Genomic DNA, 14,060 nt, shown 5'->3' on the forward strand with positions numbered 1-14,060 from the left:
ACCTATAGAAATGCCATAGAATCATTATTTATCAATGAAAAAGGAATGACTGTCAAGGGAAATTAACTAAACTCAGTCCTTTCGAGGCTAGTTCGAGAGCACATGTCAGTCTGATGATTCACAGGGAAAATCAGCCTCTCTCCAAGCCTCGTGACAACGCTCCCTGTTTCTACCCTCATCACCCTCTGCCATTATCTATTTTGTCTACAGCTGCCGGGGGGATTTAAAGCATGACCTGCCACTCTCCTTTTAACACCCCTGTCCACTAAAAGCCTTATAGACAGCAAAGAAAACAATGAACAGTGTGAAGAGAAAACCTACAGAATGGGAGAAAAGATTTGCAAACCATATTTGAATCCCCACAAGCCCCATGCCCCCCCACCAGCCCCTTGGTCCCTCAAGCGGCAGACACATCCTTGCCCCTGCCTTGGGCTGCTGCAGACATCCCTGTCACCTCTCAGATTCTTGCTCTCCGTCCTAGAGGGAGACCCATGAGTTCAAATCAACAAGCTCCCTGCCCTCTGACCTCTGGGTGGCTTCAGCAGAAATCAGAAAGCAGCGGTCAGAAATCGGAAGGCAGAAGAAAGAGAATGAGGCCAGGGGTTGGTTGCCTGGTTCACTTTCTACAGGGACATTTTGCCTGGCTCTGTCCCTCTATCAAAGGTTGCAGCTCCTGATAGGTGGGGTACCCACCCTACATGCCCTCCACTGCCCTGAATTAATCTGCCCTCCAGCTGCTCAGGTTCACTGCGTCCCTCTTTCCCAAAGGTTTTTCTTTCAGCCACTTCTTTTGCTTGACATGCTCTTCCCAGACAACTGGGCTCACCTGGAGCCTGACCACAGTATTTAAGATGGCAAGTGTCCCTGCCTCTCCATTCCCCTTTCTCTGCTCTACTGTTTTCTCATAACACCCTTCACCTTTTAAAACACTGTGTGGGGTACTCCCTTGTTACACTGTCTGTGCCCCCATGAGGAGCTCTCTTTCTCCACAGCAGGGACCTTTGTCTGTTTTGTCCACTGGCACAGAGCAGGGGCCCGAGGGAGCACTTGCTGAGTGCTGGAGGAAGAAGCGCCTGGCCTTGGGCTCGTCTTCTAGTCTTTGAGAGGCAGCAGGGCAGCTTCGGCATTTTCCATGCCTGCTTCTCTTCAGGGATATTAACAACAAGAGTAACTGTGTGTTTCCCAGGGCTGCCGTGATAAGGTCCCACAGACAGAGTGGCTTCGGCAATAGAAATGTGTTGTCTCACAGTTCTGGAGGCTGGAAGTCCGAGTCAAGGTGTCTGCAGGGCCCTGCCTCTGGAGGCGCCAGGGAAGGGTCTGTTGCAGGAATTCTCCTGGCTTCTAGTGTGCTTTGGCTTTGGGCAGCACAATTCTAATTTTTAGAGGGTGTTCTGCCTGTGTGTATGCCTGCATCTAAATTTCCCCTTTTCTTAGGGACAGTCGTATTGGATTAGGGGCCCACCCTATTCCAATATAACCTTATCTTAGCTTAACTAACTACAACTGCAATGATCCTATTTCAAATTCAAGTCACATTCTAAGGTACTAGGGACTTCAACATATGCATTTTGAGGAGGCGCAATTCAACCTATAACAATAGTTAAGTTTATTGAGTATCTTCTCTATGCCAAGCACTGTGAATTACAGTACGATTCTCATGACAATACCTGTTGAGGTTTAGGTCTGTTATTATTGCCACTTTCACTAAGAGAAAAATGTGTATCAGAGAGGTTAAATGACCAGCTCAAGGTCACCCAGCTAGCAGGTGCGGGACCAGTATGACACACAGCCCAGAGGCTCTATCACCCTGCTTTCTCTCTTTCACCACGTTCACCTCTCACACGTGCTGGATCCAGTGTCATGAGTTCCAGCAGTAAACTCTGAGGCCTTTGATTCTGAAATTGTGGAATTTATTGGGAAGCTACGGGGAATACAGGCAACAGAAACCATAAGGATTTTTATTTTATTTTATTTTTTTACTACTACTCAAGAGCATATTCCATTCTTGCCAATTATGAAAACTTACTGCACTGAATCAGAATGACTTCCTGTGAATTCTGACCCCCTGATTTGTAAAAGCACAGAGTCTGTGCTTCTCAAGAGTGAGCCCTCCCCCCACAAAGCCCCTGCCCCACGCGGCCTGAATGATGCTCACTGGAAGTTCACTCTTCAGAGAGTTAACACTGTGCCAGGCAAATCAATTTGGAAAACCAGCTGTTTCTGAAAGATGGCAATTATTTCCAGTTGCCCAAGCTGATGACTGAGGCCCTGAGCCAAAATTTATTGCAGATGAAATGAGCAAAGATGTCTTTCCCTTCTCAACTTTATTAGCCTCCTGAGCCATTTTAATAGACTGTCAGAATCTTATAAGAGGAATGAAAAGAACTGGAAAGTCTTTTTGGACAGGCAATCACTTCAGAGGGCTGGATGAAATATATGTGTGTATATGTGTGTGTTTATTACATATGTAACTGTATATATAAATATATATTTATTGCCTTGTTTTCAAATATATTTCAAGTATGTGTATTTGAAAAGAAGGTAATATATTTAATATATACAATTATATATGTAATAAACAAATTTATGTATATTTGAAAACAAAGTAATAAATACATATATACAATTATATATGTAATAAACACGTATTTATGTATCATATATGTATGTTATTTATATATGCTGTTTATATAGTATATATATTTTTATTCTATTATATTGTATTATGTACTAAAAATATATATTTATGTTGTATATAAATATATATTTACATATTTTATATGTATATATGTAAGTATATAATATATAAATATATTTACATATATTTACATGTATATATGTGAATATATACATAGAGCTATATACATATTTTATATATGATACATATTTATATATCATTTATATTTCATATATAATGTATACACATATACTTTTATATATCATATATTTATTTCATTGTTCTCAAATATATAATATATAAACATTATATTATGTATATTATACGATATAATATACAACCTATATAAATATGACATTTTTATATATATAAAAACTTTGGAAAGGGCATGGAATTTACCTTATATTGACTCTCTGTGAGGAACAGGGGAGTGGCTTTCACACTCCTTGGATTTTGTTTCCATAATTCTGTTGGATGCTGTATTAGTTTCCCATTGCTGCTGTAGTGAGTTACCACAGACTCAGTGGCTGAAAACAAGCCAGGTGGATTATCTTATAGTTTTGGAAGTGAGAAGTCTAGAATAGATTTTGCAGTGCAAACACGATGGTGTCTGCAGGGCTGGTTCCCTCTGGAGGCTCCAGGGCAGAATCTGGCCTGCTGCCGCTTCTAGAGAACATCTGCATTCCTGGGCTTGTGACTTCTTCCTCACCTTCAAAGCTGGCAATGGTGTCACTCCTGCCTCTGCTTCCACCATCACATCTCCTTTTCTGACTCTGACCCTCCTGCCTCCCCCTTTCACTTACAAGGACTCTGTGATAATATTGGGCTCACCTGGGTAATCCAGGGTTCACTCTCTGTCTCAAGATTGTCCCACCTGCAACATTCCTTTGTGCCATGTAAGGTAATATATTCCCAGCTTCTGGGAATCATGGTGTGGACATCTTGGGGAGCCATCATTTTGCCCACCACAGGTGGGAATGGTTATGTCCATTTTACAGATGAGCAAATAAATTCAGAGGTGTTGGGCAATGTTCCCAAGACCACTCAGCTGGTAAGTGGATGATCAGGATCTGAATTCAGAGTAGCCTCATCCTAAAGCCAAAGCTCTTTCTCCCCAGAACGTTTTTCTATTCCACATTCTCAGCCTCATGCTGAATTTAGTCTCATGCCTTTCCAGGAATTGGGGTCAATGCTACCATTTTAAGGACTGTTTCCAATGGACTATTCTGCATCTGTCCTTGCATCTCCAGCTCTTTGAGAAGATGAAAGAGGGACAGACTATCCAACGCACTTCACTTCACCTAACTTCTGCTGGCCCTTCAGCTCTCAGGTTCCTGGTCCCTGTCTCCAGGAATCCCTCCCAGAACACCTTATTTCAGAGGGAAGCTTGTCTACGTGTTGCATGTAGTAATTGTTTCCAGGTTTGCTTTTCTCTCTAGATCATGGCAACTTCACCTGTGACAGCTGGAACAGTATGAGTGCACCTTAGGTGTCCGTGGAACGGATGAATGCATGCCTGCATGAAAGAATCCACCAAGCATCACTTCCTGCTCAGAGGAACCTCCCACACAGAGGTTCCTGCACCTCTACAACAGCAAAACATCATTTATCCTTGGGTCATAGTCAACCTCCTCCATTGGATGTGAGCTCCTACAGGCAGGCACCATGGCAAAGGCCCTCTGTAAGCCCAGCACAGGGTCAACAGTCTGACCATGGGAGGAGCTGGCAAGAGCTTGCTAAATGGCAGGGTACCAACTGGCCATGGTCCAGATGACTGAGATCCACCAGGTCCACACTTAAAGGCAGCGGCAGGAGCACTCTCCAGAGGCTGCGGCTCTGAGTCCTGATTTTAGAAAGGACTCCTCCTTCCCTTTCAGGACTGTGAAGTCATTTACTCTCCTTTCTGGGGTTCGTCTTTCCAAGGAATACTTTGCCCAGTATTGTCAGCTTTTAAGGAAGATGATCTGCCTGCCAGAGCATGGGGACAAGAAGGAGTGGCTTCTGGAGTCTGGAACGAAGAAGAATGGCTTCCTGTGAAGTCTTCTTGGACCAAGGGAAGAAGCGTAGCCACTTCCTCGTGTGCTCCTCTTTCAAACAAGGGCAATCACTGGACTTTCAGGCATGACGTGAGCACTCATGAGGTCCCGTGTAGAAAACTTTGGGGTCTCACTGGGGGGCAGCAGGAGCCCCATGATGATCTCTTTTCCCACTCCCTCGGGTTCTGAGCCAGCTGACTGTGTGACCCACAGTAAGTCACTCCTTTGGGTCTTGGTTTCCTCAACTGTCAAAAGATAGCAAGAGTCCCTGTAAAATCCTGCTGTCTACAAGGATGTCCATCGTAGCCTTATTCAAAATCACAAATTATGGAAATCTACCTAAATAGGACAAGAATAGTTACCACTTACTGAATGCATACCATTTGCCAGCCACTGCTGGAATCACTTAATGTACATTCATTGGTACAATCCTCAGCCCATCCCTATGAGGCAGGGATGATGGCCTTTAGAAGTGGGGAAACTGAGTCACAGAGCTGCTGAATAACTTACATGGGGGTCATGCAGCTAATAAAAAGACACAGAGTCGGGACTGGAACCCAGAAAGCATGGCACTGCCATCAGGTTCTGAGCAGAGACATTCAACAACCCCACCCTCAGACAATGGTTAAGGAATGATCATATAGAAAATTACTGGAGAAGGATAAATCTTTCAACACTAGTGTTAATTCAGGGAAGGTGATGATCTGCATAATTTTCTGCATCTATGATACACTTCAACAAAAAATACTTAATAAATAAGAAAATAGAGAATCATTCTGACATAAGATTACGTGAACAAAAGCAGATTAGAGCACAGGATTACTGTGCTACTATGTAAGAAATATACATCTATGCACAGAAAGACAAGGGAAGAATTTGCCAAACTTCCTTGGGCAGTATGATTGTAGGTAATTTCTTCTTTGTTCCTCTCTATTTTTCTGAATTTTACAAGTTTGCCCTAATGAACTGGTATTGATTTCTTTACAATACCAATAAAATATTTTACAAAAAACAAAATGAAAAATTTCCCGTACTTTCCCCATAATTTTCATCTCAGACTGACTGTGTTTTTTCCACAGCTCAAAGTAAAAATTAATAAAGAAAACTAGATGCAGTCTATAACTTAAGAATAATGAGAATGAATCTTGTGAAACTTCCAGAACGTGAAACGTTGAAATGTTTTCCTCCAACAAAGAGGCTGTGAAGTGGAAAAAGAGACAAAACATCATTCCTCTACATTTTTTATGATATCTATTTTTAAAAAGCATCTCGTTAGAAGGACCCATTAAACGCGAGGTGCAGAATGAAGTGTCCTGTCATCAAGAAGTCAGAAAGACAATTGCAAGCCTCTGCCTGTTTGCATGGGCATCAATCTTGTCAGTGTAAATCAGTGAGCAAGAGTGAAAAAAACAAACTACTCCATCAAGGTCAGAGAACACAACTCTCTAATTTTAGCCCTCTCTTTCCATTTGGAAGGGAGCCTAACTGTGTCCTGTGTGCCTAAAATGTGAGGCACAGACATACCTACAAGAAAGAAGAGACACAAACATCTCATAAAGAGGGCAACTGAAGCTCAGAGATGTTGAGTGCACTGCTCAATGCTACACAGCCAAGAAGTGCCAGAGCCAGGATTCAACTCCAGTTTGATCTGATTCTAAGATGTGGAAATTTATTCTAGGTTCTGAAGCCACCCAACTTTCCCCTCCACCAAATGTTTCTTTTGCATATCGGAGGTTGAGAAACAGTGACGAGCTCTATGCCTTCTTTTGAACATATTGGCTTATTATTAAGGTCTTCCTCTCTATTATACTGGTCCACTGGAATGTCCTTTCTCCTTTGCCTTGCAAACTCCCACATGTCTGGGGTAATGAGATGACTGCTAATGGTTTTGAAATATTTTAAATGTCATGGCAAGAGATTGAAGACTCACATCAATTCTCTGATCCGAACTCCTGGGGACAATATGGCCCTCTTTCACATATTTTATTCATTCATATTTCATCATTTGTGACTAGGTGAGAACTCAAAAGATGGAGTTATTTATTAAAAGGAAGATGACAGGGAAGCAAAATATAGAAAGGAAATATCCTCTAGATGGGTAAAATGTCAGTGAAGAACTGCATGATGAACTCCTAAAATCCAGCCCCCTTGGGCATGACAAAGGACGTGCTCCTTTAAAGGGATGCCTGTTTGTTGCCTGGGGTTCCCACAGTGCAGTGTTGCCTGTCCCATGAGGTGTCAGGGACTGGGTGAGAATTGTCACTCTTCAATATTCACTTTGAGGTTTCGGATCAATAGCCTGGACACAAATGATGTCTGGATTCTCCCCATCCCAGCTATTTCTTTAAAACCAAGAGTTTGCTGAGTGATAGAAAACCACATTGTCCTAATTGATGAATTCTGATGGGGAAATCCCCTGCCTTAAAGGACCTTACGAACATTCCTACTGTGCTGTGTAACCCTCTGTGGCATTCTCAGGAGTAACACTCAGTTGACTTAGAGAGAAGACGGCAGCCAAAGTCTCGATGCCCCCTGTACTCAAGGTGACATACGGGATCTTTGCTGGAGGGATCCCAGCTTTTCCAAAGACGCTGTTGGTATAGAACCAAATCTGTAATGCAGGAAAGAATGAGAAGAGAGAATGGTCAGTGGAAGGACTTAATCTATTTTCTAAATCAAATTTGGGTATAAGGTGGTCTCTGGATTAAACTCAGAGTCCCAAGGTGGAGTGGCGTGGATGCTCATTTTTCGCCTTCATCCCACCTTTTCCCTTTCTTCATTACTAAAAGAACTCCTGGATACTGGGAGTTCCCAGCTAAAAGACTACACCTCCCAGTTTTCTTGCAGCCAAGTGTGGCGGTGAGATAGACACAGTAATGTTGGTGGAGCTTCCAGGAAGTTTCCCTTTTTTTAAAAGGAACTTTTCATCCAGGAGGTGTGCTTCCATTTTTGTTTTTTATTTTTGTTTGCCCTTCCTTCTTTCTGTGTCAGGATGGTGGAGGTGATAGCTGGAGCCTCAGCAGCCTTTTTTGGATTACTAGGTGACTTCAGAACAGCACGGCCATTAACCTCCATGGTAACTTTATGAGAACCAGAAAAGGCCTCCACTACACAAAATGGTTTACTGTCATCCACTGAAAAATTGCCATAGTAAATCCACAATGCGTACAAGGTGAAAGATGTTCCCCAGAGTTGGGTAATGCACAACCTGTTTAACTATACCTAGAGCCCCTGCCTTGGGATGAAAGCTGCTTATTCGGATGCTGGACCAGGAAGTTAGAGTTAGCCTGTGCCCTCACTGACTACTGTGGTTCTGTAATTTGTTATCCAAACATGAACACTTTTGAGAGTGCTGATAATTATGCTGGGACAACACACATATATTGAGTGCATCCTGGGAAAACCAGTATGTGTGGTCTTAGAGTTGCTATACCAGCCCTGGCAACTTACTTCGTGTGAGACAGAAAACCTTCCATCTTGTTGAGGTCTCTTTTGGGGTTTCTGCCACATGAGGTTAGGCCTAAATCCTCATTGACTCTCATGGCATCAGACAAGCACTGATTAGGAGTTTGGAGACCTGGCTCCATCTTGAACTAGGTGCATGACCTCAGGCAACTCGCTCTGCCCTGCAGAGATTCCTACTCCTCCCCAGTCAAACGAACATGACCACGCTTATCTTGCCTGTCCCATGAGGTGTCAGGAACTGGGTGAGAATTGTCACTCTTCAATATTCACTTTGAGGTTTTTAACCTGGACGCAAATGATGTCTGGGTTCTCCCCATCCCAGCCATTTCTTTAAAATTGAGTTTGCTGAACCATAGAAAACCCATTGTCCTAACTGACGAATTCCGATGGGGAAACCCCCTGCCTTAAAGGACCGTATGAACATTTAAGAATAGTTTGACCCCTATTCAGCAGAAATGTTAGAGCACATTGTTCATATCCTGTCAGGTCCAACATTAGCTGGCCACACTCTTGCGTTTTGCTCTTTGTTTCTGGATGCTCTTGTTTCTATAGATCTGTCTTATTACCAGATGTTTTTAGCAAAAATTATTCATGCATTGGGGGGAAGATTTAGGACCTACTTATATCTACAGATGATTAAATTTTGTGAAGAAAGTAAACCTCCATAAAGTTATGGGCAAACCGAGAGATGCCAGTGAAAACTACGACACCCATTTCTTCAAGCTTGCAGGCAGGCATACATCTATTGGCAAAAACAGGTTTTAATATTCGTGTAAACAAGAACCTTCCTGTTCTGCACCTGTCTCTCATTTGAGTGAGCGTTAGACTCCAGAAAGCACAGGTGAAACCCATACTCTTCGTCAGTATCGCCTTGTTCTAGGCAAAAGTAAATGGGGTGCTTAAAGCCTGAACCTTTGCTGTCACATCCATGGTGTACAGAGGTAGCGTCTAGTAAATCCACCAATTCCTACAGTTCTCAGAGCTATAACAGAAGCTAACATTATCCTGAAAACCCTGTGTCCATTGAATATGTTTATACAATCGACTCCCCTTTAGGGGGTAACTGTGATCCCCAGTGCACCTTCAGGGTTGGATTCCAGAAGTGTAAGAGCCTTTCTCAGTCATCAGCCAAATTCACTGATTTTCAATGGCCAGCGTTCTCTAGGGGCCCTCTTAATGCCTTCAGGCTGCCACGCTGTCACCCATGTGAAGGTGTCTGACGTTTGTGTTATTCATAGCCGTGATTCTGATCCCCGTGGCCCGACCAGCTCACGTTCCTGAGGTTCCCAGCCCTAGATCCCACTTAATGTGAGTCCTCTTATGTTGCAGCCAGCACCTCCTTCTGGCTCTTCTCACCCCCTGGTTTCAGTTCTCCCCATAGAGACACTGCTATAGATGTCCCTTTGCAGGTTAGTGGAGAGAGTCATTCGCATAAAATTCTAAGTTCAGTAAGGGACAGTTATAAAAACAGCAATAAAAGCCATATTTATTTTTACAACCGTTCATGCATCAAAAGGCAGAAATCAGCCCACAAATCCTCTCCCCAAGCCCAGGGGCTGCAGGGGTCCTGCCGGGCTGGCCCTGTCCCCCCCAGGGCAGGCCTGAACGTCACACACACTACCAGTCTTATTCTGTTTGTGCCACGAAGCCACTGCCCGCCCCTTGCATCAGCTGATAGAGTGGGAATGTGACTGCCTCCAGCTTTACCTCTGCTCACACTGACGCTTATTTGATTGGACAGTTTGAGGTCGCTGTAAAATAAGAAAACACCCAAGAAACTTAAGAGTGCATCCTGCCCCGGAGCCCCCTTTGTATCCAGAAGAATACAAAGTAAGGACTCAAATTTTAAGAGTGGCCAGAAAATGCTTGCTTTTAAAAGCTTTTCAAAGAGTGTTGGATCACCCAGTCTTGCTTCTCATCTTACAGATAAAAATCTAACCTCACACTGACCCAGCCCTTAGCCCAGTGATACCACCTTTCTGGCCTGCTCTCCTTTGAACTCTGACATGAGTGATTGAGGCTCAGAGGGGTGAAGTGTCTCACCCAGGGCTACACAGCTAGGAAGTCAGAGGATGTGTGCTGCAACCATCGCCTCCCTGGCGGTCTCAGGCTGGGGCTCCTTCAACAACATAATAGCTAAGATTACGGAGCGCCACCTATGCGGCTGACCCCACGCTGAACCGATTTATTTATTTGTTTGTTTGTTTGTTTGAGATGGAGTTTCGCTGTTGTTGCCCAGGCTGGAATGCAATGGCGCGATCTCGGCTCACCGTAACCTCCGCCTCCTGGGTTCAAGCAATTCTCCTGCCTCAGCCTCCCGAGTATCTGGGATTACAGGCATGCGCCACCACGCCCAACTAATTTTCTATTTTTAGTAGAGATGGGGTTTCTCCATGTTGGTCAGGCTGGTCTCGAACTCCTGACCTCAGGTGATCTGCCTGCCCCAGCCTCCCAAAGTGCTGGGATTACAGGTGTGAGCCACCACGCCCAGCCACTGAACTTTAAATGCATCCTTTCATCTATCTTCACCACCACTTTACAGCTGGGGAAACTGAGGCACGGGGCAATCATGACAACTTGTCCAAGGTCCCATACTTCAACAGTTCAGTGTTTCAAGTTGCATGCAGGCAGATGACTCCAAGCCTGGCCCTCTTGAGCACAGTTTAGGGTGGCCACATGGAGGGTCTCTTCTCAGCCTTCTCCCTATCCATCAGGACACAGCCAATTGCTGCAGTGAGATGGTCTCCGCTATTATGATTACAGAACGTTTTAGATTCTTCCAATTTGATCTAGGAAGTGATTTCAGGAGAATCTTTTCAAAACAAAAGTTATTAATAACTGCTTCTGAAATTGTAATTTGAGATTTTGTACAAAACCTGATTTAGGCTCCAGAACTCCTAATGATGGTTCAACAAATCAGATGGACCTTCATGCGGTTCCAGGCCAAAAGAGGGGGAAAGTACCACAGTTTTCTATAAACACATCTAAGGTTTCATGTCTCCTTCCCCTCGTCCCTCCCAGTGACCTCCCTTCCCTCCCTTCTACTCAACTGTTTAGAGAAAGGGTAAGAAATCTGGGACTCTCTTAGGCACTAAGGTGACAGCAGACAACACAGGTCCTCATCTGCCCTAGAAGACCTCTTAGTCTGGCAAGGAAGGGAGGAGTACACAACAGTTTCCCAAGTAAGTGGTTAGAGGAACACACCAGGAACCCTGTAATGCGTGGGCATCCCACCAAGTGCAAAATCCCAGGCAGCCGTCCACCGCCGGTGAGCACCCAGAACCAATGTCACCAGGCCCATATGGGTTCATTCACGGCTGGCACTCTGATCCTCTTTGCTCTTATTTTACATCGATTTCTAACACACTTGGGTGTCTTGTTTCCCAACCAAGACTGCATATCAGGAAGCAGCAGACTTTGAAACTGCATGACATTGAGAAAGGAGAAAACAATGCTAGAAACAGTCGTGCTGATGACAGCAAGGTTGGGAGGAGATTCATGCACGCTGAGCAGTTGCCACCTGTGAGATATTTCACATAATTCCACAGATTCCTCATATCAGTTGTGCAAACTGAGTATTATCATCCCCATTTTTCATGATGGGAGACTGAGGCCCAGGGAAGTGACTATGATTGGCTTCTGTGTTTAAGAAAGAAGGAACCCCAAGGAAGGAAGGGTCATCCCAAGTAGATAAGAGAACCACGCCATGACCCTGGGCATTCTGGAAGATTCAGGAAGGTTCAGGAAAATGAAGGCTTCCCCACACTGGGCTTGACAATTGATATTGATCCAATTTTTAGCCCAGAACTCCCTATCTCCTGCCCTCGCCTCCTTTTCTCCCCTAGACACTCAGGTGCCCACCACGTGGCATGGGCTGCTCTGGTGCTGGAGACACAGGGTTGATAAGATGCAGCCTCCATCTTCAGGGATGGAGACCCACTAATAGCTCTCTCCAGGTGAGGGGAGCACAGTGGAGGGGTAGGAGCTGCTGTGGCCACCCCAGCAATGGGGAAGGGGGTGGGCCTAAAGCCAGGAGCCTCCTTCACACTGGCAACAGACTGACACTCATACTGAAGCCTGGTTTTCATGCTGAGGACAAACTGCTCGAAAGGAAGGCAGCTGCCTAAAATAAGTCACTTTAAGCGACAGGTCTAATTTTAAAGAAGGGAATTTGAAAGCTTATTGTGTGAGGCAGGGGGAAAAAACAACAATCCAACACCAAAAAGGAATTTAGAAATAAATAAATAAATGTTGTTTATTCCAACTTTTGAATAATTTCTTTTTTCCTTTTTTTTTTTTTTTGTGATAGAGTCTTGCTTTGTTGCCCAGGCTGGGGTGTAGTGGTGTGATCTTGGCTCACTGCAGCCTCTGCCTCCCAGGTTCTAGTGATTCTCCTGCCTCAGCCTCCAGAGTAGCTGGGTCTACAGGTGCCTGCCACCATGCTTGGCTAATTTTTGTATTTAGTAGGTTTCACCATGTTGGCCAGGGTGGTCTCGAACTCCTGACCTCAAGTGATCCGCCTGCCTCAGCCTCCCAAAGTGCTGGGATTACAGGCGTGAGCCACTGCACCCGGTCAACTTTTGAGTGACTTCCAAAGTACGTGAAAACCATTCATCGGTTCCTTAGCATAAATACACTGAGCATCTGTGATGTTGGCTTGATACAGAGGTTCTCAGCCGGGGGCAATTTGCTCCCACTGCGATGTCTGGCAGTGTCCGGAGCCATTTTTGGTTGTCACAGCTGGTGGGGCAGACGGTGCTACTGGTACCTAATGGGAAGAGACCAGCGAGGCTGCCGAATAGCCTAGGCACACAGCATAGCCCCCCTGACAATGAATTTTCCAGCTCAAAATGTACATAGTTATGAGGCTGAGAAATGCAAGTTTGGTACAAAGTGCCTGGGTGGGCTGTACCGGGAGTGCACCCAGCACCAGCAGGTGTGACTTTGTCTGTGCGGGCACCACCCCTGGGACCTTGGGCAAGGCCTGACCCTCTGTGAGCCACAAGTTCTTCGTCTAGAAAATGGGGGCGATACCACCTACCCTGTGGGACTGTTTGGGGCTGGAATAAGATGACAAACACAGAGATGCCTGGCAGTATTTATGGATGTCTCAAGTGACAGGTCATGTCCCCCAAATAATGTCTGGGAAAGTGAAGAAGACAAAACAAGTCTTCCAAGGCAGCTAAAATTTTGGATCCATGTTAGATCTCTTGGACCCGTGAATCTGGATGACAAGGCAGCAGGTGCAGGGGAGAGCTGGACCACAGTACAGCGGTGATGCTGGCATTTGCCACAAAAGAGCAGGGTTCTCTCTGTATGTAACACGGAAGAAGACTTGTCCCTGTGGCCGCCTAGGGATGGCCTGGGGACACAGCCTGAGTGACATGCATGGGGGTGCTCCGAGGGGGACCTTGGGGCCAGATAGCTGGGGCTCAAGTCCTTTTTCTACGATTCCTTGCTGTTTGACCTTAGAAAAGTGTCTCAACGTCTCTGTGCCTAACAGTGGGGCCTAACTCACAGGGCGGCCATGGGGACAGCTCCTGGCCCACGCTGAGTGCTACATGTATGTGCACTTGATTAGGCTTGCAACCCAGTGGGTGGAGGCCAAGCGAAGGGGAGCAGCTGGCCTGGGTTTCTCACTGCAGGTTTGTGTCCCACTGAGATGGGAAGCCAGGCCTCTGACTCTTGGTCCAGAGCTCTGCTCTGGGTCAGGTAAAGCACGTTCAGCTGCAAGTATCATTCCCAACTTAAACATTGAAGATCTTCAACATGGGAGGGCAGGACGCTCTGAGGCTGGGGCCTGGCTTTGGGAGTAGCTGAGATTTTTTTTCATCACGTGCTTAGGCAGCACGCCTTGCAGGTACACCACAGCGGAATTTATG

The 14,060-nt window shown here is 45.2% G+C and overlaps 1 protein-coding gene across 1 annotated transcript in view; it reads right to left on the reverse strand.

Annotated features, from left to right (window-relative positions):
* Window positions 1-14,060, reverse strand: part of SLC2A9 (solute carrier family 2 member 9) — a 197,713-nt gene that overhangs the window by 65,326 nt on the left and 118,327 nt on the right. Inside the window, 1 exon segment of the mRNA XM_065544614.2 lies at window positions 7,199-7,324. Coding sequence (XP_065400686.1) covers window positions 7,199-7,324 — 126 coding nt within the window.

The sequence above is a fragment of the Macaca fascicularis genome, chromosome 5 (assembly GCF_037993035.2).
Source record: "Macaca fascicularis isolate 582-1 chromosome 5, T2T-MFA8v1.1".
In the NCBI taxonomy this organism is placed as follows: Eukaryota; Metazoa; Chordata; class Mammalia; order Primates; family Cercopithecidae; genus Macaca; species Macaca fascicularis.